This window comes from Canis lupus, chromosome 11 (genome assembly GCF_011100685.1).
Source record: "Canis lupus familiaris isolate Mischka breed German Shepherd chromosome 11, alternate assembly UU_Cfam_GSD_1.0, whole genome shotgun sequence".
In the NCBI taxonomy this organism is placed as follows: domain Eukaryota; kingdom Metazoa; phylum Chordata; class Mammalia; order Carnivora; family Canidae; genus Canis; species Canis lupus.
In genome coordinates, this window is record NC_049232.1 from 1,086,816 (window position 1) to 1,112,406 (window position 25,591).

Below are 25,591 nucleotides of genomic sequence, written 5' to 3' on the forward strand. Positions count from 1 at the left end.
TGCTGCTAAGTATAGTGCACATGAAAACAGCAAGACTGTATATATATGTAAATATATATATATATCTGTATCTTTGTATGTATCTCTGTATCTGTACCTTTGTTGTATCTTTTAATAAACAGTTTACTTTTATTTAAAAAAAAAAAAGAATGAGCCTGGAAAGCAAAGATGAATTCAATTACACAAGTTGGAAGAATAATGTCTTTTGCTTTCACCCAAATTTTCACATCAAACTTGTGAAACGGGACCAGCAAAAACAACAATATCTGACTCAAAGCTCATGGATGGTTATTCCTGCTATTACTGTAATTAAATTTTCCTACTCCTTCCCCATTACTGGTATATTAATGATAAATGCTTCATGATATAACAGATATACATGAGTGAGGCTATCTCTCAGATCCCTTATTATTCTGAAGGCTCACTCCAGAGAGTGAAAAGCAAAGATGTAAAGAGGAGGGTACTACTGGCCCACAATTTCCCCACTACAGCTTGCTCCCCCACTGCTCAGTAGAAGTCTGCAGGAGGGAAGAAAGGAGGCAAGAAGGGAAAGTGAGTGATTGTGCTGCTTCATGTATAAAATACATGTGAAATACTCAAAGGAATGGAGCTCTTGACCCTTGTGTATGGCCACATTGCATTTAAAAATTTTTGTTCCTTAGATTCTCACATGCATTCCCAGTGCAGAATTCACACTAGCAGGATACAGACTGCTTACCATCTTGCCACCAAATCCCATCTATCCTAATAAAGAGCATGGACAGTGAACAAATACTCCACCTTTTTCATCTCATCAACCAAATGTGGCCAGCACTGGTCCTACACAATCTTCTTCTCCTCCAGAAGTCATGACCTTTTCAAGATCCTTGGGTCTTTTCCTTCCAATTTGGTGGCCTTAAGATAGAAAAAGACAAATCCAAAGGGTCTTTATAGGTGCCTTGGGGAAGATACTTGTGATAAGATGAGAGTTATCAAATACTTACAGCTGTGGGGTTTATTTAAAAGTTCCTGAGTTTCCCGAAGAGACAAGAAAATGAATCTTTCACTGTGGGAAGGAAGAACTCAGAAGAAGGTGGAAGTAGTACAATAAGTATTAGTACTTTGGTTTCATCAGACTGATCCCAAGACAAGACTGATCCCCATTAACAAGAGTGTTCATGTGCCTGGCTGGCATACATAAACAGCTTAAAGTATTCCCCTGGCAGTGCAAAGTGTGAAAGAGGGACCTGTTAAGAAGATAGAGGTGTTGGGGTCTGGGAGGAGGAGATAGAGCTGGGAGGTGTCTATAATTCAAGACCTATGAGCCCAATCAATGATTGTGTGCAATTTTGGGTCCTTCTTATGTCATCCTGCAAAACTCACTCAGTCTCTGTCTGAAGGACCTTCTAAAGCTCCTCCAGGAGGTGCCATGAATAATTGGCCAACACTTTAGGCATCTGGAGTGAACTTTGTCATGCAGTAGCCCTCAATAAGATTTCACTATGCCTTAACTTTTTTGTTCCCCCCATGACTTCTTGAACACAAAACTCCCTTTCCTGACCTAAGTTTGGTGGTAGTGACTCAGATCATCAGAGAGTTTATGTTTTTGAGGAAGGGAAACCCCTCTTCCTTGATTGTCCATGCCATTGTCTGAAGGCATTTTGTAGAAGACTGGGTCAATGTTGTAATATAGTCTCTGTCCTAACTTCTCTCCAGTTTAGGAGCTGTGAGATGAAATTTTGGTTCTCTGAAGTAGGACATTGTTGGAGCAGGTGAAGTGAAATGTCCAATTCCCAGGTCAGGCTTCTCTCTCCTATTGCAGCAGTCCTAAGTCAGCATAGCAAGGGACAAATGAAATCACTTTCTGGGGGATGTCATCGAGAAAGTGGGAGGTAAACTCTAGTGATCTTTGTTGGGATGCCTTTTTTTCTGCATAATTGTAATGACAGCAGAGGAGTCAGGAAACAAGCTCAGAAATATAACTGTGGCTATTTGAACTCAGAATGGAGATGCCGTGTACACACAGGTGGATATTTGTGTGAGAGTGAGCAAAGAAGGTGGTTGTGCAGCATTCTAGCTGTCTGACCTTTGGTAAATCACTTCAAAACATTTTTCCTTTCTCAAAATGGGGTCGAATTCACTTACTCAGGGACTTTGTGGGGATACAAGTCCAAAATGAAGAAGTTTAACACTTACATAAAGTAAGTATGGCACAGTGAAAGAGCTTCACGGAGACACTGGAATTATTAGGAGGCAAACACAGGTAAATTAACTTGAGAGAGAGAAATTATTATCACAAACCTTTTCTCCAGGAAACATATGGGCTAATTTGTTTATCTCCACCCTCTCCCCCCATAATATCACCACCACTATATTGGTATACACCTTTTTAGGAAACATTCTTGAAAGAAATTTCTTTCTCTATTGAATTGCCTTAACAAGTTGTCAAAATTGTTTAATCATACTCAGGTGAATTTCTGTCCTCTCTATTCTGTTCCATTGTTGTGCCATATCTATGCTTTCCTCAATACCATAATGTCCAAATTATGTCAATTTTCTGGTAAGTCTTAGAATAGGGTAAGAATAGGATGTGAGCCTTCAAACATTATTCTTTTTTTCATAATTATTTTGTCTATTTTGCCTTCCTTTTCTGGATAAATTTATATAGAATTAATACTATTTCTTCTTTAAATGTTTGGTAGAATTCATTAGTGAAAAAAATATGTGCCTGAATTTCTCTCTGTCTCTCTCTCTGTCTCTCTCCCTCTTTTTAACTTTCTTCTTTCTTTTGTTTTTTAAAAGATTTTTAATTAATAGAGAACTTTTTATTTTGTCTCTTTTGCTCGAGTTTTGGTTGTTCTTGTCTTTTAAGTAATTAGTCTGTTTTTTCTCACTTGTTGAATTTGTGAGGATAGAGTTCTTATTATTCATTGTTATCCTTTTAATGTCCATGGGAACAGTATTGATGCCCCATGTTTCATTTTTTTATATTGATAATTTTTATCTTCTCTGTTTCATTCAGCCTAACTAGAAGTTTATCAGATTTATCGATCACTTCAGGCAGCTGACTTATTGTTTCATTGCTTTTCTCCATTGTTTATTTTTTACTTCATTAATATCTGCCATAATCTTTATTATTTCCTTCCTTCTTGTTTTCAGTTTCACTTACTCTTTTCTCTATAGACTTGAGGTGGAAATATAGATTTCTGATTTTATATCTTCTTTTCTAATATTGACACTTAATGTCAAACTTTAATGACTGCTCTAGTTTCATGATAAATTTTGATATGTGACATATTTATTTTTAATTATTCAATATATGTTTTAATTTCCTTTGTGACTTCTTCCTTTGATCCTTGCATACTTAGAACACTTCTCATTTCCAGATGTTTGGGGGATATCTTTGTTTTATGTCTTTAATTGGGGTATAATTGGCATACAACTTGGTATTAGTTCCAAGTATATCACAAAATGATTCAATATTTGTATATATTGCAAAATGATGACAAGTGTAAGTTTTCCTTACATATTTGCAAATATTTTTCTTTTAGTGAAGGCTTTTAAAATCTATTCTGTTAGGAACTTCAAATATACAATACAGTGTAAGCTATACTGTATTCACTATACTGCACATTACATCCCCACAACTTACATATTTGATTATTTTTTTACATAATTGTTTTTTTGTACCATTTACCTCTTTAACCAATTTTATCCCTCACTCAACAGCAACCATCAATCTGTTCTCTATATGTAGGAGGTTGATTTGTATTTTCTTGTTTTATTTTTTAGATTCAAAATATAGTGAGATCATATGGTATTTGTTTTTCTCTATCTGACTTTTTCACTTAGTTAAAGACCTCAATGCTTACTATTGCTGTTCTAAATAACAAGAATTTATTCTTTTTCTTTATTTGATATGTTTTTTATTGGAGTTCAATTTGCCAACATATAGTATAACACCCAGTGCTCATTGTGTCCAGTGCCCCCTTCAGTGCCTGTCATGAAGTCACCCGATCTGCCACCTACCTCCCCTTCCATTTTCCCAGAGTTAGGAGTCTCTCATTTTCTGTCAACCTCTCTAATATTTCCCACTCATGTTCTCTCCTTTCCCTTATAATCCCTTTCACATTTTTTATATTCCCTGTATGAGTGAAACTATATAATGTTTGTCGTACTCGAAATAGACTTACATCACTCAGCAAAATACCCTCCTGTTCCATCCACATTAAAGCAAATGGTGAGTATTCATAATTTCTAATGGCTGAGTAATATTCATTATATATATAATATAATATTAATATATATATGATATTCCATTAAGATATATATATATGAATAATGCTCCTGGCTCTCTCTCTCTCTCTCTTTCTCTCTCTCTCTCTCTCTCTAACAATCTTTTTATCCATTCATTTTTGATGGACACCAAGGCTCCTCCCACAGCTTGGCTATTGTGGACATTGCTGCTATAAACATTGGGGTGCAGGTGTCTTAGTCTTTCACTGCATTGTATCTTTGGGGTAAATCCCCAGTAGTGCAATTGCTGGATCATAGGGTAGCTCAATTTTAACTCTTTGAGGAACCTCCATACAGTTTTCCACAGTGACCGTACCAGTTCACATTCCTACCAACTGTGCAAGAGTTCTCCTTTCTCCACATCCTCTACAACATTTGTTGTTTCCTGTCTTGTTAATTTTCTCCATTTTCACTCGTGTGAGGTGGTATCTGGCTGTGGTTTTGATTTGTATTTCCCTGATGGCAAGTGATGTGGAGCATATTTTCATGTGCTTGTTGGCCATGTGTATGTCTTCTCTGGTGAAATTTCTTTTCATGTCTTTTTGCCCATTTCATGATTGGATTCTTTTTTTCTTTGCTGTTGAGTTTAATAAGTTAATTATAGATCTTGGATACTAGCCCTTTATCTGATATGTCATTTGCAAGTAGTTTTGTTGACTGTTTCTTCGGCTGTCAGAAGCTTTTTATCTTGATGAAGTCCCAAGAGCTCATTTTTCCTTTTGTTTCCCTTGCCTTCATAGGTGTATCTTGCAAGAAATTGCTGTGGCCAAGTTCAAAAAGGGTGTTGCCTGTGTTCTTCTCTAGGATTTTGATGGATTCTTGTCTCATATTTAGATATGAAAGATCTTTGTGTATGGTGTAAGATAATGGTCTAGTTTCACTGTTCTGCATGTGGCTGTCCAATTTTTCCCAGCACCATTTATTGAAGATACTGTCCTTTTTTCCAGTGAATAGTTTCCTGCTTTCTCAAATATTAGTTGACCATAGAGTTGAGGGCCCATTTTGGATTCTCTATGATCCATTGATCTATGTGTCTGTTTTTGGGCCAGTACCACAATGTCTTGTTGATCATAGCTTTGTAGTACAACTTGAAATTCAGCCTTGTGATGCTTCTAGCTCTAGTTTTCTTTTTTAATATTCCCCTGGCTATTTGGGGTCTTTTCTGAGTCCAGACAAATCTTAAGATGATTTGTTCCAACTCTCTGAAGAAAGTCCATGGTATTTTGATAGGGATTGCATTGAACGTGTAAATTTCCCTGGGTAGCATAGAGATTTTCACAATGTTTATTCTTCCAATCCATGAGCATGGAATATTTTTCCATCTCTTTGTGTCTTCCTCAATTTCTTTCAGAAGTGTTCTGTAGTTTTTAGGGTATAGATCCTTTACCTCTTTGGTTAGGTTTATTCTTAGGTATCTTCTGCTTTGGGTGCAATTGTAAATGGAATTGACTCCCTAATTTCTCTTTCTTCAGTCTCATTGTTAATGTATAGAAATGCCATTGATTTCTGGGCATTGATTTTGTGTCCTGACACATTGCTGAATTGCTCTATGAGTTCTAGCAATCTTGGGGTGGAGTCTGGGTTTTCTATGTACTGTATCATGTCATCTGTGAATAGGGAGGGTTTGACTTCTTTGCCAATTTTAATGCCATTTATTTATTTATTTGTGTTGTCTGGTTGCTGAGGCTAGGACTCCTAATACTATGTTGAATAACAGTGGTGACAGTGGACATCCTTGTCATATTCCTAATCTTAAGGGAAAGGCTCCCAGTGCTTCCCCAATGGGAATGATATTTGCTGTGAGCTTTTTTTTTTTTTTTAAATTTATTTATTTATGATAGTCACAGAGAGAGAGAGAGGCAGAGACACAGGCAGAGGGAGAAGCAGGCTCCATGCACTGGGAGCCCGACGTGGGATTCGATCCCGGGTCTCCAGGATCGCGCCCTGGGCCAAAGGCAGGCGCCAAACCGCTGCGCCACCCAGGGATCCCCTGCTGTGAGCTTTTTGTAGATGTTTTTAAGATGCTGAGGAATGTTCCTTCTATCCCTACACTCTGAAGAGTTTTGATCAGGAATGGATGCTGCAATTTGTCAAATGCTTTCTCTGCATCTATTGAGAGGATCATATGGTTCTTGTTTTTTCTCTTGTTGATATGATCTATCACGTTGATTGTTTTACCAATGTTGAACCAACCTTGCATCCTAGGGACAAATCCCACGTGGTCATGGTGAATAATCTTTTTAAAGTACTGCTGGATCCTATTGGCTAGTATCTTGTTAAGAATTTTTGCATGTGTTTATCAGAGATATTGGTCTATAATTCTCCTTTTTGATGGGGTCTTTCTCTGGTTTTGGAATTAAGGTGATGCTGGCCTCATAAAATGAGTTTGGAGGTATTCCATCCTTTTGTCTCCTTCAGAACAGCTTTAGTAGAATAGGTTTTATTTCTTCTTGGGAAGTTTTTGATGTCTGCTTCAATTTTGGCCTGTTCATGTTTTCTATTTCTTCCTGTTCCAGTATTGGTAATTTGTGGGTTTTCCAGAAATGCATCCATTTCTTCTAGATTGCCTAATTTATTGGTGCATAAGTGCTCTTGATATGTTTTTTTTATTATTCTTTTTATTAGAGTTCGATTTGCCAACCTATAGTATAACACGCAGTGCTTTTAAATCATTTGTATTTCCTTGGTATTGGCTGTGATCTCTCCTCTTTCATTCGTGATTTTATTGAGTCTTTTTTCTTTTTAATAAGGCTGGCAAATGGTTTATCTATCTTTTAATTCTTTCAAAGAACCAACTCCTGGTTTTGTTGATCTTTTCTACAGGTCTTCTAGTCTCTATTTCATTGAATTCTGCTCGAATCTTTATTACCTCTCTTTTTCTGCCTGGTGTACATTTTATTTAATGTTCTTTCTCCAGTTCCTTTAGGTGCGACGCTAGCTTGTGTATTTGAGGTTTTTCCAATTTTTTGAGGGAGGCTTGTTGCGATGTATTTCCCTCTTAGGATTGCTTTTGCTGTATTCCAAAGATTTTGAATGGTTGTATCTCATTTTCATTGGTTTCCATGAATCTTTTAAATTTTTCTTTAATTTCCTAGTTGACCGATTCATCTTTTAATAGGATGCTCTTTAACCTCCACGTGTTTGAGTTCCTTCCAAATTTCTTCTTGAGATTGATCTCTGGTTTCAAAGCATTGAGGTCTGAAAATATGCAGGGGACAATCCCAATCTTTTGGTGTCCATTGAGACCTGATTTGTGACCCAGTATGTGGTCTATTCTGAACAAAGTTCCGTGTGCACTTGAGAAGAATGTGTATTCATTGCTTTCGGATGCAAAGTATATATCTGTGAAATCCATCTGGTCCAGTGTATCATTTAAAGCCCTTGTTTTGGGGATCCCTGGGTGGCTCAGCGGTTTGGCTCCTGCCTTTGGCCCAGGTTCGGATCCTGGAGTCCCAGGATCGAGTCCCATGTCGGGCTCCCTTCATGGAGCTTGCTTCTCCCTCTGCCTGTGTCTCTGCCTCTCTTTTTCTCTCTCTGTGTCTCTCATGAATGAGTAAATAAAATCTTTAAAAAAAAAAAAGGCCTTGTTTCTTTGGTGATGTTATGTTTAGAAGATCTGTCATTTGCAGAAAGTGCCATGTTGAAGTCTCTCAGTATTAGTGTATTATTATCTAAGTATGTCTTTACTTTGGTTATTAATTGATTGATATACTTGGCAGCTCCCACATTAGGGACATAAATATTCATGATTGTTAGGTCTTCTTGTTGGATAGATCCTTTAATTATGATACAGTGTCTCTCTTCATCTCTTTTAAACTCTTTGGGATCAACTTTAATTTATCTGATATGGGGATTGTGACCCCAGCTTTCTTTTGAGGACCATTTGAATGGAGAACAATTTATGATTCAATTTACAATTTTTCTACACCCTTCATTTTCTGGCTGGAAGTGTCCTTAGATCTCGAATGAGTCTCTTGTAGACAACAAATAGATGGGTCTTGATTTTTTATCCAGTCCAAAACCCTGCGTCTTTTGATGGGTTCATTTAGCCCATTCACATTCAGAGTAACTACTAAAAGATATGAATTTAGTGTCATCATAATACCTATTTAGTCCTATTTTTGTAGATTATTTCTTTGGGCTCTTTCTTTTACAGAGTCCCCCTTAATATGTCTTGCAGAGCTGGTTTGGTGGTCACATATTCTTTCAGTTTCTGCCTATCCTGGAAGCTCTTTACCTTTCCTTCTATTCTGAATGACAGCTTTGCTGGATACAGTATTCTTCACTGCTTGTTTTTCTCATTTAGTACTCTGAATATATCATGCCAGCCCTTACTGGCCTGCCAGGTGTCTGTGGAGAGGTCTGCTGTTAATCTGATATTTCTCTTCATATAAGATAGGGATCTCTTATCTCTTGCTTCTTTAAGTTTTTCTCTTTATCTCTGAAATTTGCAAGTTTTGCAAGATACTAAGTATCGAGGTATTGAATTGTTTTTATTGATTTTTGGGGGGAAGGGAACCCCTCTATCTCCTGGATCTGAATGCGTGTTTCCCTCCCAAAATTAGGGAAGTTCTCAGCTATTATTTGTCCAAATATGCTTTCTGGCCCTCTCGGTGCCTTCTGGAACCCCAATTATATGTAGATTTTTCCTTCTTAGATTTTTATTTTTATTTCCCTTAACCTTTCCTCATGGTCTTTTAATTTTTTAATTTTTAAATTTTTTTTCTCTTTTTAACTTAGCTTCCTTCCTCGGCATCAACTTGTCTTCTATGTCACTCACTCTTTCTTCTACCTCATTAACCCTGTTGTTAAGACCTCCAATTTGGATTGCATCTTATTTAATTGTTTTTTAATTTCAGCCTGATTAGATCTAAATTCTGCAGTCATGAAGTCTCTTGATTCCTTTATGTTTTTTGTTTGTTTGTTTGTTTGTTTGTTTGTTTTGCAGAGCCACCAGTAGCTTTAAAATTGTGCTTCTGAATTGGCTTTCTGACATCGAATTATAATACAAATTCTGTAACTCTGTGGCAGAGAGTACTGTTTCTGATTCTTTCTTTTGTGGTGAGTTCTTCTTTCTAGTCATTTTACTCAGTGAAGAATAGTTGTATGAGTGGGCTGAGTCAAAAATATCAACCCCAACCTAAGTGAATTTTACCCCAGATTGTTCTGACAAGGTCAGAGACCAGAAAATGAAAAAGATCAGAACAAAAGAAAACAAAAGGACCACTAAAGTGAAAAACAAATTTTAAAACAAAGTAATAACAAATAAAAAGCCATGAATCCCAAAGAAGAAGAGAAAAAAGAAAAAGAAAAAAGAAAAAAAAAAACAAAGTTAAAGAAGCAAAGAGAGAAAAGGAAAAAAAAAGAAAAGAGGGGGACTGGGAGATGGTGGTGGTCAAGAAGTTGTAGTGGAGGGAGAATGTAGTCTACCTGAGGGGTTCTAGAGGGTAATCCTCTTGGTTCTAAGTATATTAAGTTCTGTATATTAGAAGATGCTCAGTCCCAGATTTATATCAACCAGCAATACTTGTAGAAAGCCCCAACATTGACCAGCAAAACATAAACAAGATAAAAGAAGGGGGCAGAATGGGAATGAAGAGACAATATAATCTCACACAATAAAGCAGCAAGGTATTCAACTTGGTTCTGGGTGCATGTTGGTCATGTTTTAAGAGGTATTAAACTCTGCCATTGTAGAACAAAATGAGGCAGAGATAACAAAAAAACCCATATCTTGTATATCTTCCAAAATTAAATTGAATCTGTTGAAGGGAATCCGGAAGTGGAAAATATATCTAAGACATGTAATTGTAGAAATATGAAAGTCAAAAAGGAAGAAACTTAAAAATGAAGAGCTGGTAAAATATTGTAGTTAAGGTGGGAAAAGAGAAAAAATATTGGAAATTTTTAGTCTGATATAAAAGTGAGGTGTAATGGAAAAAGGGAATTTTTTTTTTTTAAAGGAGGGGTATCCTCTAGTTCTGTATCCTATAAATCACTTGACTTCCCCTGGAGCTTTGTTCGCTGCTTGGTTAACAACTTATTCTTCCTCTGTTCTTCCAGCTGGTGTTCTGGGAGAGGGGTCTGCTGTGCTGATACTCAAGTGTGCACACCTGGGTGCAGATTCCACCCCCTGCCAGTGCTGGGCTCAGTGTGAGCTGTTTGTCCAGTGAGGCCTTTGTTCCCTGCTGGCCCCACCCCCTCTCAGGCACAGGGTGAAAGAAGGAGGAAAAACAACAATGGTGACAGCCAGATCTCCAGCTCTGGAGTCAGCTCCCTGCTCCTAACTAATGCAGTCTCCCAGTTTGCACTGGTCTAGATGCTCCCAGGGCAGGCATGGGTGCACTGATCTGCACGGCTTGGGGGTGCCCAGCAGCAGGAGAGTTCTCAGCCTTCCTCTCTTCTGCTGTCCCACGGGGAGCACAGGATCACCAGCTTTGTCGCTTGGGCGCCCTGGGATCCACGGCCCTGTGCTACTGGAATCGCGCTGTTGGTGGGCACATCTCCTGAAGGCATCAGGACACAGACACCTCAGTCTGGAGCCGCCCGCCTAACCGACTGGCTTCTTCCAAATGCCCTGCTGGGTGTGCGCTCCAGTCCTTTACCAGGATGGGTCCACAGTTTGTGGTGTGCTTTCCCCCAGGGCGTACTTCTTCTATTAGTGACTCTGGGAATCTGGAGGCTTCACTGCTCCTCCTGAGATTCTGCTTTATTTCTCTGCTGAGCACTTTTCCACCCAGGAAAAATCTGGTGCAGATTATAAAGTTCTCACTTCTCCAGGGCAGGGCTTTCCTGTCCTGGAGGCTTTCACTGACTGGCTTTAGCCTGGCTCCTCGCGGAGCCCCTCCCCATTTGATTCTTTTTTTTTTTTTTTTTTTTTTTTTAACTTTTTCCACCTTCCTACCTTGCTAGAAGCGAAAACCCTTCTCTCTGTAGCATTTGGGCTGTTCTCTCTTTAAATCTCAGGTCAAATTCATAGCTGTTCAGGATGTTTTGAAAGTTATCTAGGTACGTTGTGGGACCAGGTGAAGTGAGGACCCCTACTCTTCTGCCATCTTGCCCCTGCCCCCATAGTTGCTTCTATCCATTTATCTCTCAATGGACATCTTAGCTTTTTCCATCGTTTGACTATTGTGGATTTTGCCACTATAAACGTTGGAGTGCAGGTACCCCTTTAGATCACTACATTTGTATCTTTGGGGTTAATACCCAGGAGGGCAATTGCTGGGTTGTAGGGTAGTTAACATCTTGAGGAACTTCCATACTGATTTCCAGAGTGGTTGTACTACCTTGCATTCCAACCAGCAGTATGAGAGGGTTCCCCTTTCTCCCCTTTCTTCATTAACAAATGTTAATCCTCATTAACATCTTTTGTTTCCTGACTTGTTAATTTTAGCCATTCTGATTTATGTGATGTGGTATCTCATTGTAGTTTTGATATGTATTTCCCTGATGCCCAGTGCAGGTGAGCATTTTTTCATGTATCTGTTGGCCATTTGTATATCTTCTTTGGAGAAATGTCTATTCATGTCTTCTGCCCATTTCTTGACCTGATTACTTGTTCTATGGGTGTTGAGTTTGATAAGTTCTTTATAGATCTTGGATACTAGTTCTTTGTCTGATAAGACATTTGCAAATATCTTCACCCATTCTGTAGGTTGCCTTTTAGTTGCTATTTCCTTTGCTGTGCAAAAGGTTTTCATCTGGATGAAGTCCTAATAGTGCATTTATGCTTTTGTTTCTCTTGCCTTTGGAAACGTGTCTAGCCAGAAGTTGCTGTAACTGAGGTCAAAGAGATTGCTGCCTGTGCTCTGCTCTAGGACTTTAAGGATCCTGTCTCATACTTAGGTGTTTTATCCATTTTGAGTTTATTTTTGTATATGATGTAAGACAGCAATCCAGTCTCATTCATCTGCATGTGGCTGTCCAAATTTCCCAACACCATTTGTTGAAGAGACTTTTTTCATTAGATATTCTTTCCTGCTTTGTTGAAGATTAGTTGGCCATAGAGTTTAGGTTCCATATCTGGGTTTTCTATCTTGCTCCATTGAGCTATGTTTTTGCACCAGTACCACACTGTCTTGATGATCACAGCTTTGGAATATAGCTTGAAGTCAGGAATTGAGAAGCCCTCAGCTTTGGTTTTCTTTTTCAACATTCCTCTGGCTATTCAGGGTCTTCTCTGGTTCCCTACAAATATTAGGATTATTTGTGCCAGCTCTGTGAAAAATTTTGATGGTGTTTTGATAAGGATTGCATTTAATGTTTAGACTATCCTGGGTAGCAAAGACATTTTCACAATATTTTTTCTTCCAATCCAAGAGCATGGAATGGTTTTCCATTTCTTTGTGTCTTCCTCCATTACTTTCATAAGTGTTGTGTAGTTTTAGAGTATAGGTCTTTTACCTCTTTGGTTAGGTTTATACCTAGGTATCTTATAGATTTTGGTGCAATTGTAAAAGGAAATGATTCCTTAATTTCTCTCTCTTCTGTCTCATTCTTAGTGTATAAAAATGCAATTAATTTTTGCCTGTTGATTTTCTATCCTAACACATTGCTGAATTTCTGTATGAGGTCTAGCAATTTTGGGGTGGAGAGGTTTTTTTTTTTTGATATCTGCATGAAGTATCATGTCATCTGCCAAGTATGAGAGTTTGACATCTTCTTTGCTGATTTAAATGCCTTTTATTTCTAAGAAGGCTAGGAATTCTAGTCCTATGTTGGTGCTCACAGAGGTGGGAGTGGGCACCCCTATTGTGTTCCTGACTTTAGGGGAAAAGCTCTCAGTCTTTCCCCATTGAGAATGATATTTGTTTTCTTTTTTTAAATAATAAATTTATTTTTTATTGGTGTTCAATTTGCCAACATACAGAATAGCACCCAGTGCTCATCCCATCAAGTGCCCCCCTCAGTGCCCGCCACCCAGTCACCCCCACCCCCCGCCCTCCTCCCCTTCCACCACCCCTAGTTCATTTCCCGGAGTTAGGAGTCTTTATGTTCTGTCTCCCTTTCTGATATTTCCCACACATTTCTCCTCCCTTCCCTTATATTCCCTTTCACTATTATTTATATTCCCCAAATGAATGAGACCATATAATGTTTGTCCTTCTCCGATTGACTCATTTCATTCAGCATAATACCCTCCAGTTCCATCCACGTTGAAGCAAATGGTGGGTATTTGTCCTTTCTAATGGCTGAGTAATATTCCATTGTATACACAAACCACATCTCCTTTATCCATTCATCTTTCGATGGACACCGAGGCTCCTTCCACAGTTTGGCTGTTGTGGACATTGCTGCTAGAAACATCGGGGTGCAGGTGTCCCGGCGTTTCATTGCATCTGAATCTTTGGGGTAAATCCCCAACAGTGCAATTGCTGGGTCGTAGGGCAGGTCTATTTTTAACTCTTTGAAGAACTTCCACACAGTTTTCCAGAGTGGCTGCACCAGTTTACATTCCCACCAACAGTGTAAGAGGGTTCCCCTTTCTCCGCATCCTCTCCAACATTTGCTGTTTCCTGCCTTGTTAATTTTCCCCATTCTCACTGGTGTGAGGTGGTATCTCATTGTGGTTTTGATTGATATTTGCTGTGGGATTTCTATAGATGGCTTTTATGATATTAAGGTATGTTCCCTTTATTCCAACACTGTGGAGAGTTTTAATCAAGAAAGGATGCTATACTTTGTCAAATGCTTTCTCTGCGTCTATAGAGAAGATCATATGTTTCTTGTCCTTTCTTGTATTAATGTAGTGTGTCACATTGATAGATTTGCAGATGTTGAACTACCCTTGCAGCCAATGGAATAATTCCACTTGGTTTTGTTGATAATCCTTTAATGTACTGTCAGATCCTATTTGTTAGTAACTTGATGAGAATTTTTACATTCCTGTTCATGAGGGATATTAACCTGTAATTCTGTTTTTTTTAATTAAAAAAAATTTTTTAATTTATTTATGATAGTCACACAGAGAAAGAGAGAGGCAGAGACACAGGCAGAGGGAGAAGCAGGCTCCATGCACCAGGAGCCCGACGTGGGATTTGATCCCGGGTCTCCAGGATCGCGCCCTGGGCCAGAGGCAGGCGCCAAACTGCTGCACCACCCAGTGATCCCTGTAATTCTGTTTTTTGATGGCATGTTTGTCTGGTTTTTGGGATCAAGGTGATGCTGGTCTCATAGAATGACTTTGGAAGTCTTCCTTCCATTTCTATTTTTTGAAACAATTTCAGAAGAATAGGTATTAATTCTTCTTTAAATGTTTGGTAGTATTCCACTGGGAGGCCATCTAGTCCTCAACTCTTGTTGGTTGGGAGATTTTTCATTACTGCTTCAATTTCTTTGCTGCTTATGCATCTGTTCAGGTTTTCTATTTCTTCCTATTTCAGTTTTGGTAGTTTATAATTTTCTAGGAATAAATCCATTTCTTCCAGATTGCTTAATGTGTTGGCATATATTGCTTATAACATGTTCTTAAAATAATTTGTTTTTCCTTTGTGTTGGTTGTGATCTCTCCTCTTTGATTCATGATTTTATTAATTTGGGTCCTTTCTCTTTTCTTTTTGAGAATTCTAGCCATGAATTTATCAATCTTACTAATTCTTTCAAAGAACTAGCTCCTTGTTCTATTGCTCTGTTCTACTGTTTTGTGTGGTTGTTTGTTTGTTTTTTATTTGGATATCACTGAGTTCTGCTTTAATCCTTACTATTTCTCTTCTCCTGCTGGATTTAGGCTTTACTTGCTATTCTTTTTCCTGCTCCTTTAGGTGTAAAGTTAGGTTGTGTATTTGGGACTTTTCTTGTTTCTTTGAGGAAGGCCTGTATTGCTATGTACTTCTCTTTTAGGACCTCCTTTGCTGGGGCACCTGGGTGGCTCAGTGGTTGAGCATCTGCCTTTGGCTCTGGTCACAATCCTGGGGTCCTGGGATCAAGTACCACAACAGGCTCCCTGCAGGGAGCCTGCTTCTCCCTCTGCCTCTGTCCGTGTGTATCATTAATAAGTAAAAATTTTTTTAAAGAGGACTCCCTTTGCTGCATCCTAAAGGTTTTGATCTCTCTTGCTTTCATTTTCATTTGTTTCCATGCATTTTTAAAATTCTCCCTTAATTTCCTGTTCATTCTTTAGTAGGATGTTCTTTAACCCCTGTGTATTTGTGGTCTTTCTAAAACTTTTCTTGTGGTTGACCAAATATTTTTTCTTATTAAGGACCTTTTGAAAAATTTTTTAAAATTTCCATGTTGTTGTCACAATCCTCTTGTTCCTTATTCCTTAACTTCTCAAGTTTAGGCACAAAATATACTGCTAGCAAGCAAGGAGTGTCTAGACACACAATATGCAAATCCTTTAACTATGTTCCTATCTTATATAATTCTCTCTCACAAATATCCCATAAATATTTTCCTTAGCTTATGTTTCTCTTTCATTTTCTGTGACACATGTTCATCTCACTATCTTTTATGTTTATTAAATACAATGATAACCCTAGAAAGGATAAGGAAGATATGTCAACATAACTGATGATCTATTAACAATCAGAATTTATACATTCATGAATGAAAGCAAATGTTTTGGAGAAGAAAATGGTGGCGGAGTAGGAGGACCCTAGGCTCACTTTGTCCTGTGAATGCAACTAGATAGTAATCAAATCATCCTAAATACCCCAGAAATAGACCACAAAGACTGCAGAACTAAACCCCATGACTAAAGGAGAGAAGAGGTTACATCAAAGAAGATAGGAAGTGCAGAACTGTGGTTTAAGGGAGAAAGGGATTGCAGGTGCTTAGGAGGGGTAGGAGGCATGGTTATAGAGAAGGACAAGAGAGTGGAGCACACAGGATAAGGTACAAGGAGAATATTTCCCCAAAGCAACTGGCTTGAGAAATGAGAGTATCTGAATGTCATGAGTTCTTGAAATCAGTGGGGCTGAAAGCCCGGAGTCTTAAAAGTCAGTGGGCTTCACTAGGTTAGAGCCCAGAAGGCACTGCACTGTTCCTGGAGACAACACAGGGAAACAACTCCAGGACAGACAGCCTGGAAACAGTGATCTAAATAGCACTTGGGGTACACAGTGGGGAAATGATTCAATCTGGTCAGACCACTCCCTGAGAATCTACATCATGGAGACACTTCCCTGGGAACAAAGGAAGTGGCCATTATCAATTCTCTCTCTCACCCCTCAGCATAAATGTAGAGCCACCAACAGGAAACAGCACAGTGCCAGCACTGGCTGCTTAACTTGCATATACCAAGCCCCACACTCCTGAGCTCCAATGGAAGTGCCCTTATTAGTCAGGCTTCCATCAGTCCCAGTGTGACAGGCTCCTCCACCAGAAGACCAGCACAAACCCCTGCCTACCTGAGATCTCCCACTGACCAGAGTTCTGCAGGGCATCAGTTCTCATGGAGGTGGTGCTAGGTCTCATTTCACAAGAAGACCAGAATATGCCTAGTTAAAACTCATGACATTCAGGATAAGGACCAAACATTGCCTACTGCAGGCAGGGAGAGCCTCTACGGATAATTGGCCTGAAGGGCAAAGCAGCCAAAACACAACATGAAGCACACACCAGAGACACTTCCTGAAGCTGCACCATTTCTTTACACCATACACAAAAAAAAATGGAAAATGGATTAACAAATGTGAGACCTGACACCATACAAATCCTAGAAGAGGACACAGGTAGTAACTTCTCTGATATTGGCTTTGGCAACTTCTTTCTAGAAGAGTCTCCTGAGGCAAGGGAGCAAAAATAAACTATTGGGACTTCATCAAAACAAAAAGCTTCTGCAAAGTGAAGGAAACAATCAACAAAACTAAAACGCAACCTCTGAACTGGGACAATATATTTGCAAATGACATATCTGATAAAGGGGTGGTATCCAAAATGTATAAAGAATATAAAACTCAACATCCAAATAGCAAATAATCTTATTAATCATGGGCAGAAGACATGAGTAGGCATTTTTCTAAAGAATATATCCAGATAGCTAACAGATCCATGAAAAGATGCTCAACATCACACAGTATCAAGGAAATACAAATCAGATCTGCAATGATATATCAACCTGTACCCATCAGAATGGTTAAAATCCATAACACAATAAAATGGCAGGTGTTGGTGAGGATGTGGAAAAAGGGGAATCCCCTTGAACCATTTGTAGAAATGCAAACTGGTGCAGCCACTCTGAAAAACAGTATAGAGATTCCTCAAAAAGTTAAAAATAGAAGCACCCAATGATCCAGCAATTGTTTACTAGGTATATACCCCAAAATTATAAAAATACTAATTAAAAGACATATGACCCCAATGTTTATAGCAGCATTATCTACAATAGCCAAACAATGGAAACAGCCCACGTGTCCACTGACTGATCAATGGATTAAGATATGATATATAGATATAGATAAAGACATGGATATAGATATAATGAAATATTACTCAGCCATAAAGAAGAATGAAATCTTGCTATTTATAATGACATGGATGAAAATTATGTTAAATGGAATGTCAGTCAGTGAAGACATATATTATTTCATTCATGTGTGGAATTTAAGAAACAAAACAATGAACAAAGAGGAAAAAAAAGAGAGACAGAGAAAGGCAAATCAAGATAGAGACACTTAACTATAGAGAAGAAACTAATGGTTACCAGAAGAGAAGTGACTGAAAAGAAGGGTTAAACAGGAGGTAGAAATTAAGGAGTGCACTTGTGATGATCACTGGGTATTACATGGAGGTGTTGAACCACTATATTATACACTTGAAATTAATATTACACTGTCTGTTCCCTAACTGGAATTTAAATTAAAACTTTAAGAAAAAGAATGTATGGATTCATTACAGAGTGTCAGAACACCAAAGATGTATTATGTACCCATTTATATAAAAATCCATTTTTCAGAACCCACTATGTGCATAGCCATTTTTTACTACTATGTCAGTAGAAATTCCAGTGCTGGGTTATTAAGCAACCATCACACAAAGAGTTATTCTCTCCAGTAGCAGAAAATTCCAGATTCCTCTCTTTCATTTTCCCAGGAAGGATCATATGAAGGAAGGATTCTTTAGAGCTCATTATTCTCACTGTCAAATAATAGTCACTAAGTTCAAGGTTTATTCAAGAGTGAATTATGGAGATGCCTGTGATACACCTTGAGGGCAGTGGGTCAAGATGTTTGAAGGAAGCCCTAAGTCATTTTTCCAGGGACCACTGCCATGCCAGCACTGAGAATAATTCAGGAGCTGGATGTGTCACTTTTCCCATTTTCATTTCCAACATTCGTATGTAGATAGGTTTGCTCAGAGTCCACAGGGTCCTTAAAAATCTCTTCCTTTTTAAGGAGAACTTTTGCATCACTCACCACGGTGTCAAGGAAATAATTTTTCAAATAGTAAATCTTCCTAAAGTAAATACCAGCAGCAATGGGTCCTCCACTAACAGAGCAGAATTTTTCCACATATTTCAACAGTTTTTCCCCTAATGGTTCATCGTACTTTTCAACTGATAGCAAATGGGGAAACATAAGGTTTGCCTTGAGTTTCTCCACGGACACATTCAAGTCCTTGGCTATGGTTTTCAGGGATATATCATCCAATCCAAAGTAAGACCTGTAGAGAGTTAAAGTATCCTTTAAAGTTTCCACATCGTTATCACTGATGTAGCCCACCAAAGGGATGGAGGCTGATGCTCCAGCTTTAATGGCCTCCAGCCAGACCTTTTGTCTCAGGCAATCCCTCTTCCGGTCAATGGTGGCCTCAGTAACAATCGGCAGGTATTGCATGAAGATGTGGCGCTTGTGGGAAGGGAGCTCCCTCAGAAGGGTGGTCTCCAGGCTTTGGAAATCATAGTCAGATAACTCAAAGCTGGAGACTAAGAAGACCTGAGCATCACTCATATTGGCCTCCATCAGATGTTTCACACAGTCATTGCGGATCTTTTGCAGGATTTCATCCTTATTGAATTCTCTGGGTTTAATTCTTTTTAGATTATATAAATCACTATCCACTTTAGATCGGACAAAGTAGAAATTCTTCTTCATTTTTTTAATTGCAGTAGCCAGTTGCACATCATTGATTTTGAAGCGTGTAGCACAGATGATAATAAAGAAGTCATACTCCCTAAATACCATTTTCTCCAGATAGTCCTGAGGCTGAAAGCTAGTGGTCCCTATGCCAGGCAGATCCCAAAATGTCACATTGGGAAACTTTGGGTGTTTATAGGCCTTTCTGAGAAAAGTTGTCTCCACTGGCCCAGTGGGGGCAGCCCCTTCTTCATCATGCCCCATGCCCCGCAGGGCATTGATGAAGCTGGACTTTCCTGTCCCAGATTCCCCGGTCACAGCAATGTTCAGTGGGGCATTGTCAATATCTCGCAATGCATCATTGATTGCAGAAAATGCACTCTGAAGATCCCCTTTCTCCAGATGTGATTGAATTGTGCTGATGGTCTCCTGAGAGATAATTTTGCTATCCAGCTTGAATTCCTTAAAAAACTTGTCAAAGCTGGAGGCCAAATCACCACCATTTCTATTCGAGGGTGTGGAAGGAGGGGACTGACCCATGGCTGGAATAGTAAAAGGCACTATGGGGAGGAGAGAAGAGGGAAGAAAAAAGAGTTAGTACAACAAGTGGTGGCTTGACTATGCCATTAGGGACAGATATAACATCAGTCCTGGCCACAACATTGTATCCAGGAGCCCTTCTCTTTCTGTCCAGGCATTGTGTGGACTTCTGACCTGGATGCAAAGTTTGCCCTTGTTCAGGCACTTCCCTTAGGTTGGAAAGCCCTTCTTGTTTAAGATGCTTTTCATTCTTCCAGACAAATTTCAAAGCCTGATTCTTCTACTGAAACTTTCCTGCCCATATTATCCTTTCTTTATCTTGTTTTAGTTTTTTTTATTTGTAATATTATGAAAATAATACTTCTTTATGGTAGAAAATCTAAAAGACAGCACTGATATTCACCACCATATCCCTTCCCACCTGTGGTGTGAGACCCTCCAGAAAATCCCCTTCTGATAACTTCCAACCTCATGTCATAGACTTTGGGTCTTATATGAGGTAGCTAAATAAAGATGAGTGGCTTCTTTCCTTCTCAGAAAGATACTGTGTATCTTTATGAAAAGATAGAAACGTTTAATGATTGCAAATGTGTTTTCTTTTACCTAGAAAGTGTGCTGGCTCATGAAACAAGGTGTTGAAAGGACTCTCTATTTTTCCTGGAGTAGTAACAGTAGGTGAAATGGACTTCCGTATTCTAAAAAAGCATGTTGGACTATCCACCTAGGAATTTTTATGAACCACCCCAACTGTCTGAGATCACCCATCACCTACTTCAAGCCTGCGTATAATAGGGGACAGAAACCAGTAGGAGAGATAAACCACCTAGAGGACTGACTGGTATATAAAGTGCCACTGGTGGAAAATGTCTTATGAGCAAAGACTGAAGCAGCAGCTGAATGGGATGTTGTAAGAAGCCAGCCACGATAAGGAAGTCCCTCTGTCATTTTTCCTGCTGTCAGTCAGACTGAGCTGGTTCTGGAATCCTGGACCTATCTGATCACTGGAGACTTGTACCTTGAGATAGGGCACCAGAAGAAATCATATACTCAGGACTAAATGTAATGTGAAGTATTTGTATACTATCCCCTGCAGAGATTGGGTGCAGAGTTTTTAAACCAAGAAACAAGTTACCTCAAGTTAGCACTGATGTCTAGGCAGCATATAGGCTAGAGAAGTGTCCTTAGACTAAAAGTGAGGGATCAGGCACATCCTCCAGGAGCTTCCTGGTAGCCATAGGCTACAATTTTTTTAATAAATTTATTTTTTATTGGTGTTCAATTTGTCAACATACAGAATAACACCCAGTGCTCATCCCGTCAAGTGCCCACCTCAGTGCCCGCCACCCAGTCACCCCCACCCCCCGCCCACCTCCCCTTCCACCACCCCTAGTTCATTTCCCAGAGTCAGGAGTCTTTCATGTTCTATCTCCCTTTCTGATATTTCCCACTTATTTTTTCTCCTTTTTGCTTTATTCCATAGGCTACAATTCAGGAGAGGATGGCAAAAACAAATTTGGGAAGAAATATTCAGAGCAAGTGTACAAGGTCTGGACTGGTATACATATGAATGGGGAGTGCAAACATTCTCCTTAGAAGAGAGAATGGTGGGAATCTACATTTCAAGATTGCTATGAAGCAACTTTTAAAAAAAGCACTTCTGACTGCTCAGCAGGAATATTCTTCACATGTCGTAGAGTGGAAATCTTGAGGATGTGGCATGTGCAGGGCCAACATTTGGCTGTGTGAAGGGCAAACAATATCATCCCTTTGGAGAGCAGGTACCACTCAAAGCAGAATGAGCAAGCCTCAGTGTGAAAGAGGCATACACAATCAGGGCCTTATGAAGGGGCCAACAAGGTGAGACTTCAGCCCTATCAGATATGGTTCCATGTCTGTGCATTCTCAGAAGATGTGGGGAAAAATACACAGCAAAGCGATGAAATCTCTGAGACAGGTCCTGAGGAACAGAACAAATACAGCAGAGGAAACCAAATGACAGGATTGAGAGGGCAAATAGATGTGGAAAACAAAATTCTGTGTGATGAGCAAATTTCAACCACACAAAAGCCATGCCCTATTGTTAAGTTTCCATACCTCACCTGATGTTCCCTGTGAAGTTCTGTTATTATTTTCTAATGAAACAGCAATGCAAGGGAAGCAGTGGCAGAGTACTTTTAATGCTATCCCTGGGAGCTTATATTCCTCTTGCAGTGTGTCCTCTGCAGCTGGAATAGAAATGGGAGGGAATGTGAGAAATCCATGTCAGTGATCCTTAGATGTGCATATATATACATACAATTCTCATCTCATCCTCTCAAAGACCCAACACACAAAACTTTCAGTTCTAGGAGAGATGTGCTAAAAAGGGCCATCATGGAGCCACTTGAGTTAAAGCCCCAAGTCAGTAAACTAAGACTTAGTACCTAACAGTAGTTTCAACCTCCAAGGATGTGATCTTTCAGCAGTCAACATGGCTGTTTCCTGGTCAGCACTAAAACTATGTTGACAAATTCCCTACTTTCCCCTTAGGAGGACAACATTGGCTAAAACAATGGGTTCTTTTCTGCTTTCTCTCTATATTTCAAAACTTTTCCCTTTCTGGAGTTTGATGGAGTTCCTTTATATTTGATAGGTGGGAAGCTGCCTGATTCATAAACCATTTAATAAAACCATTAAGCCTCTAGAATATACTCGGTTGAATTTTATTTTTTTACAGATTTGGTGTCAGTGTCTAGATCCTAGGTAAACTTCTGACCTGTATTTGAGGACAACAAGAAACACAGGTGTAGGGCTCTATGAGTCTTTTTTAGTTCACTGTCTTTCTCAACATTGCCAAGGGCTATGCTAGTCCATCTTGCTTTGAGTTCTGCTCTTTTTTTTTGCATTACAACTCCTGATCAAATTGCCTTTCCACCTCAGGGTTAATGAGTCACTGTGTCACCAACACAGAGGCTCTGACAGAGCACCAGTCTTTAGTCTTTGGCTCATTCTACAAGTCCACATTGGTATCCCTTCCTCAGTTCCAGGCCACAGTCTATATTTACTGCTCTTTGCTGCCTTAGGCTATTCCCCATTTCCTGTCTGCTGTCTTCATTAATGGAACCTGCTGGTTTCATCCATGATGGACATTGGTGGTGATGTGTACAGGACACTCTATTGAACAGTCTGCAGTAACTTCTAAATTTAGCCCTTGGTTCTGAACTCAGCCACGTTGGGAACTGTTGGTGGCAGTGACAGTTCTTTATGTGTGTGGCATCATACTGCAGTCCCCATTCTTAGAGGTCTGCCGGTTCAATCCTTGTCCCAGCCTCTAGTTCTTTGGTTCTTGCTTATATCCACAGTTCTACTACCTCAGTGCTGTTGGTTTCTGTTAATGTGTACATAAAGTAAAGCTTTAATTTAAAGAAAACTAATAAATAAATACATAAATAAGCAAATAAAAATAAAGGGGATCTTTAAAATCCAGAGTTAATTTTTCTACACTTTAGCACATTGCTTATTTTATATCTAATAATTATGGTTCCGGAAGCTATAAAAATCTATAATCCTGTTTGTGTCCCTAACAGATTGGGTTGGAGACTTTCAGATTGGTAGCCATAAAGTAAGGCCAGAGGAAATTGTGAGTCACTCCCTATTTGTAACTAGATATGGCTGGATAGAAATGTGGGCTAAACACCATTTATGGCAAGGGTCCTACTAAACTGCTTCCAGCTCTCAGGGGAATTGCAATCTAGAATTATAGTTGTTTTTATGAGGAACACTCCAATTAGATAAGATGAGAGACTCCTAACTCTGGGAAACAAACAAGGGGTAGTGGAAGAGGAGGAGGTAAGCAGGGGGATGGAATGACTGGGTGACGGGCACTAAGGGGGGATGAGCACTGGGTGTTTTACTATATGTTGGCAAATCGAACTCCAATAAAAAATATACATCAAAAAAAAGATAACTTGAGAAGTGCACTTAAAAGCAAAAGCTTCAAAATTCCAAAATAGCTTCATTGAAAGTGTCACTACTAAAAGCTGATAAAAAAAGAAATGAAGTACCCAATACAAAAGACCATAAAACTGATATAATTGTTAATGCTTTCCACTATCCTCCTTAATTTGAATACTCATTCTAAGTTATCTTCTATCTGAATTGCCTTGACAGAAACCATAAATACAAGTCAGCTCTAGAGGCAATTCAAAGTTCACCTATTCTTTTGCCAACCTGAAAACTTTCCATTTATTTCAAAGGACTTGTGAGTTATTGGTCTTAGAAAACCAAATCTTTCCTGGAGGAACTTGCATTCTTTCTCTGCCCCCCTAAAGTAATACACATTATCATGTCTTTGAAATAGAAACACACCCATAATTGCCTGAGACTAAGGGGGGAAAAAAAGGGAAAGAGGCCTTTCTATAATACCAACTGCTAAAATGCACCCAAACTCTAACACAGCCTCCTGAAGATTAATTCTTTTTTTTTTGAAGATTAATTCTTAATTAAGTTAAACAAAATCTTAAAATCTTTTCCACAAAAATTACTAATGACAAGGACTCTGCTGTTGTGTGTCCATATATATATGGAGTGTTTTATTGTAAAAGGGCTCTATTTGGTTGGTTTGAGGCAGGCACTTGTAAGGATTGAATGTTCTAAAACTCTCAGAAAAATGGACATTACATTAAATGTTGTTCAAGTTCATGTGATTTGGAAAAATATTCAGTATTAAAGCTAATTTAAGACTGTTGGTTTAATAAAAATAAAAATGTCTTTAGAGTTTATAAGCATTAAAAATAACATTTTTATTCTACCTTTGTTTACTTAAAGTCAAATAAATAAGTTGATGCTTTCTCTGTTACAAAAAATTTTTAATAGCTTGGGAGAACAATATAGTGGGATTTATTCATGAGATGCATAGTGGTTCAATATTCACAGAACAATCAATGTGATACATTCTATCAATAAGAGAGAAGATAAAAAGCATGTGTTATTTCAATAGATTCAAAAAGCATTTGACCATTTGACAATGTAGAACATCTATTTGTAATAAAAACCCTAAGTAGTACTAATGGGAACATACTAATGGGAAAATAAAAGTCTGTTATGAAAAACCCACAGTGGATAGAACTGGAGGATATTATGCTGAGTGAAGTAAGTCAATTGGAGGACAATCATCATATGGTTTCACTCATACAGAGAATATAAAAAATAGTGAAAGGGATCATAGGGGAAAGGAGAGAACATGAGTGGGAAAAATCAGAGAGGGTGACAAAACACGAGGAGACTCCTAACTCTGGGAAAGGAACAAGGGGTAGTGGAAGGGGAGGTGGGAGGGGAGATGGGATGACTGGGTGATGGGCACTGAGGGGGGCACTCGACGGGATGAGCACTGGATGTTATACTATATGTTGGCAAATTTAACTCCAATAAAACAAACAAACAAATAAATAAATAAATACCCACAGGGAACATCATACACGATGGGGAAAAACTGAGACATTTCCCATACGATCAGAAAAAAGACAAGGATGTCCCCTCTCAACACACATTCAACACAATACTGGAAGTCCTAGAAATAGCAGACAACATAAAGACATAAAAGCCATCCAATTGGTAAGGAAGAAGTAAAACTTATTCACTATTTGCAGATGATATGATACTACATATAGAAAACCCTAAAGACTCCACCAAAAAAAATTAGAACAGATAAATGGATTCATTAAATTTGCTGGATACAAAATTAATATGCAGAAATATTGCATTCCTACACACTAATA

At 38.8% G+C, this 25,591-nt stretch overlaps 1 protein-coding gene and 1 long non-coding RNA gene across 2 annotated transcripts; one reads left to right on the forward strand and one right to left on the reverse strand.

The window, feature by feature from the left end:
• Positions 1–17,112: 17,112 nt before the first annotated feature.
• Positions 17,113–22,013, reverse strand: IFGGB2 (interferon-inducible GTPase 1-like). The gene is given in 2 exon segments (NM_001313802.1): positions 17,113–19,855; positions 21,930–22,013. A coding segment is annotated over 1 exon segment (1,326 nt). The 5' UTR covers positions 19,836–19,855; positions 21,930–22,013; the 3' UTR covers positions 17,113–18,509.
• On the forward strand, positions 20,514–24,925 carry LOC119873847. Its single transcript, XR_005366471.1, has 2 exons — positions 20,514–20,894; positions 21,316–24,925. It is a non-coding gene; the product is annotated as an uncharacterized LOC119873847 (long non-coding RNA).
• Positions 24,926–25,591: the final 666 nt, after the last annotated feature.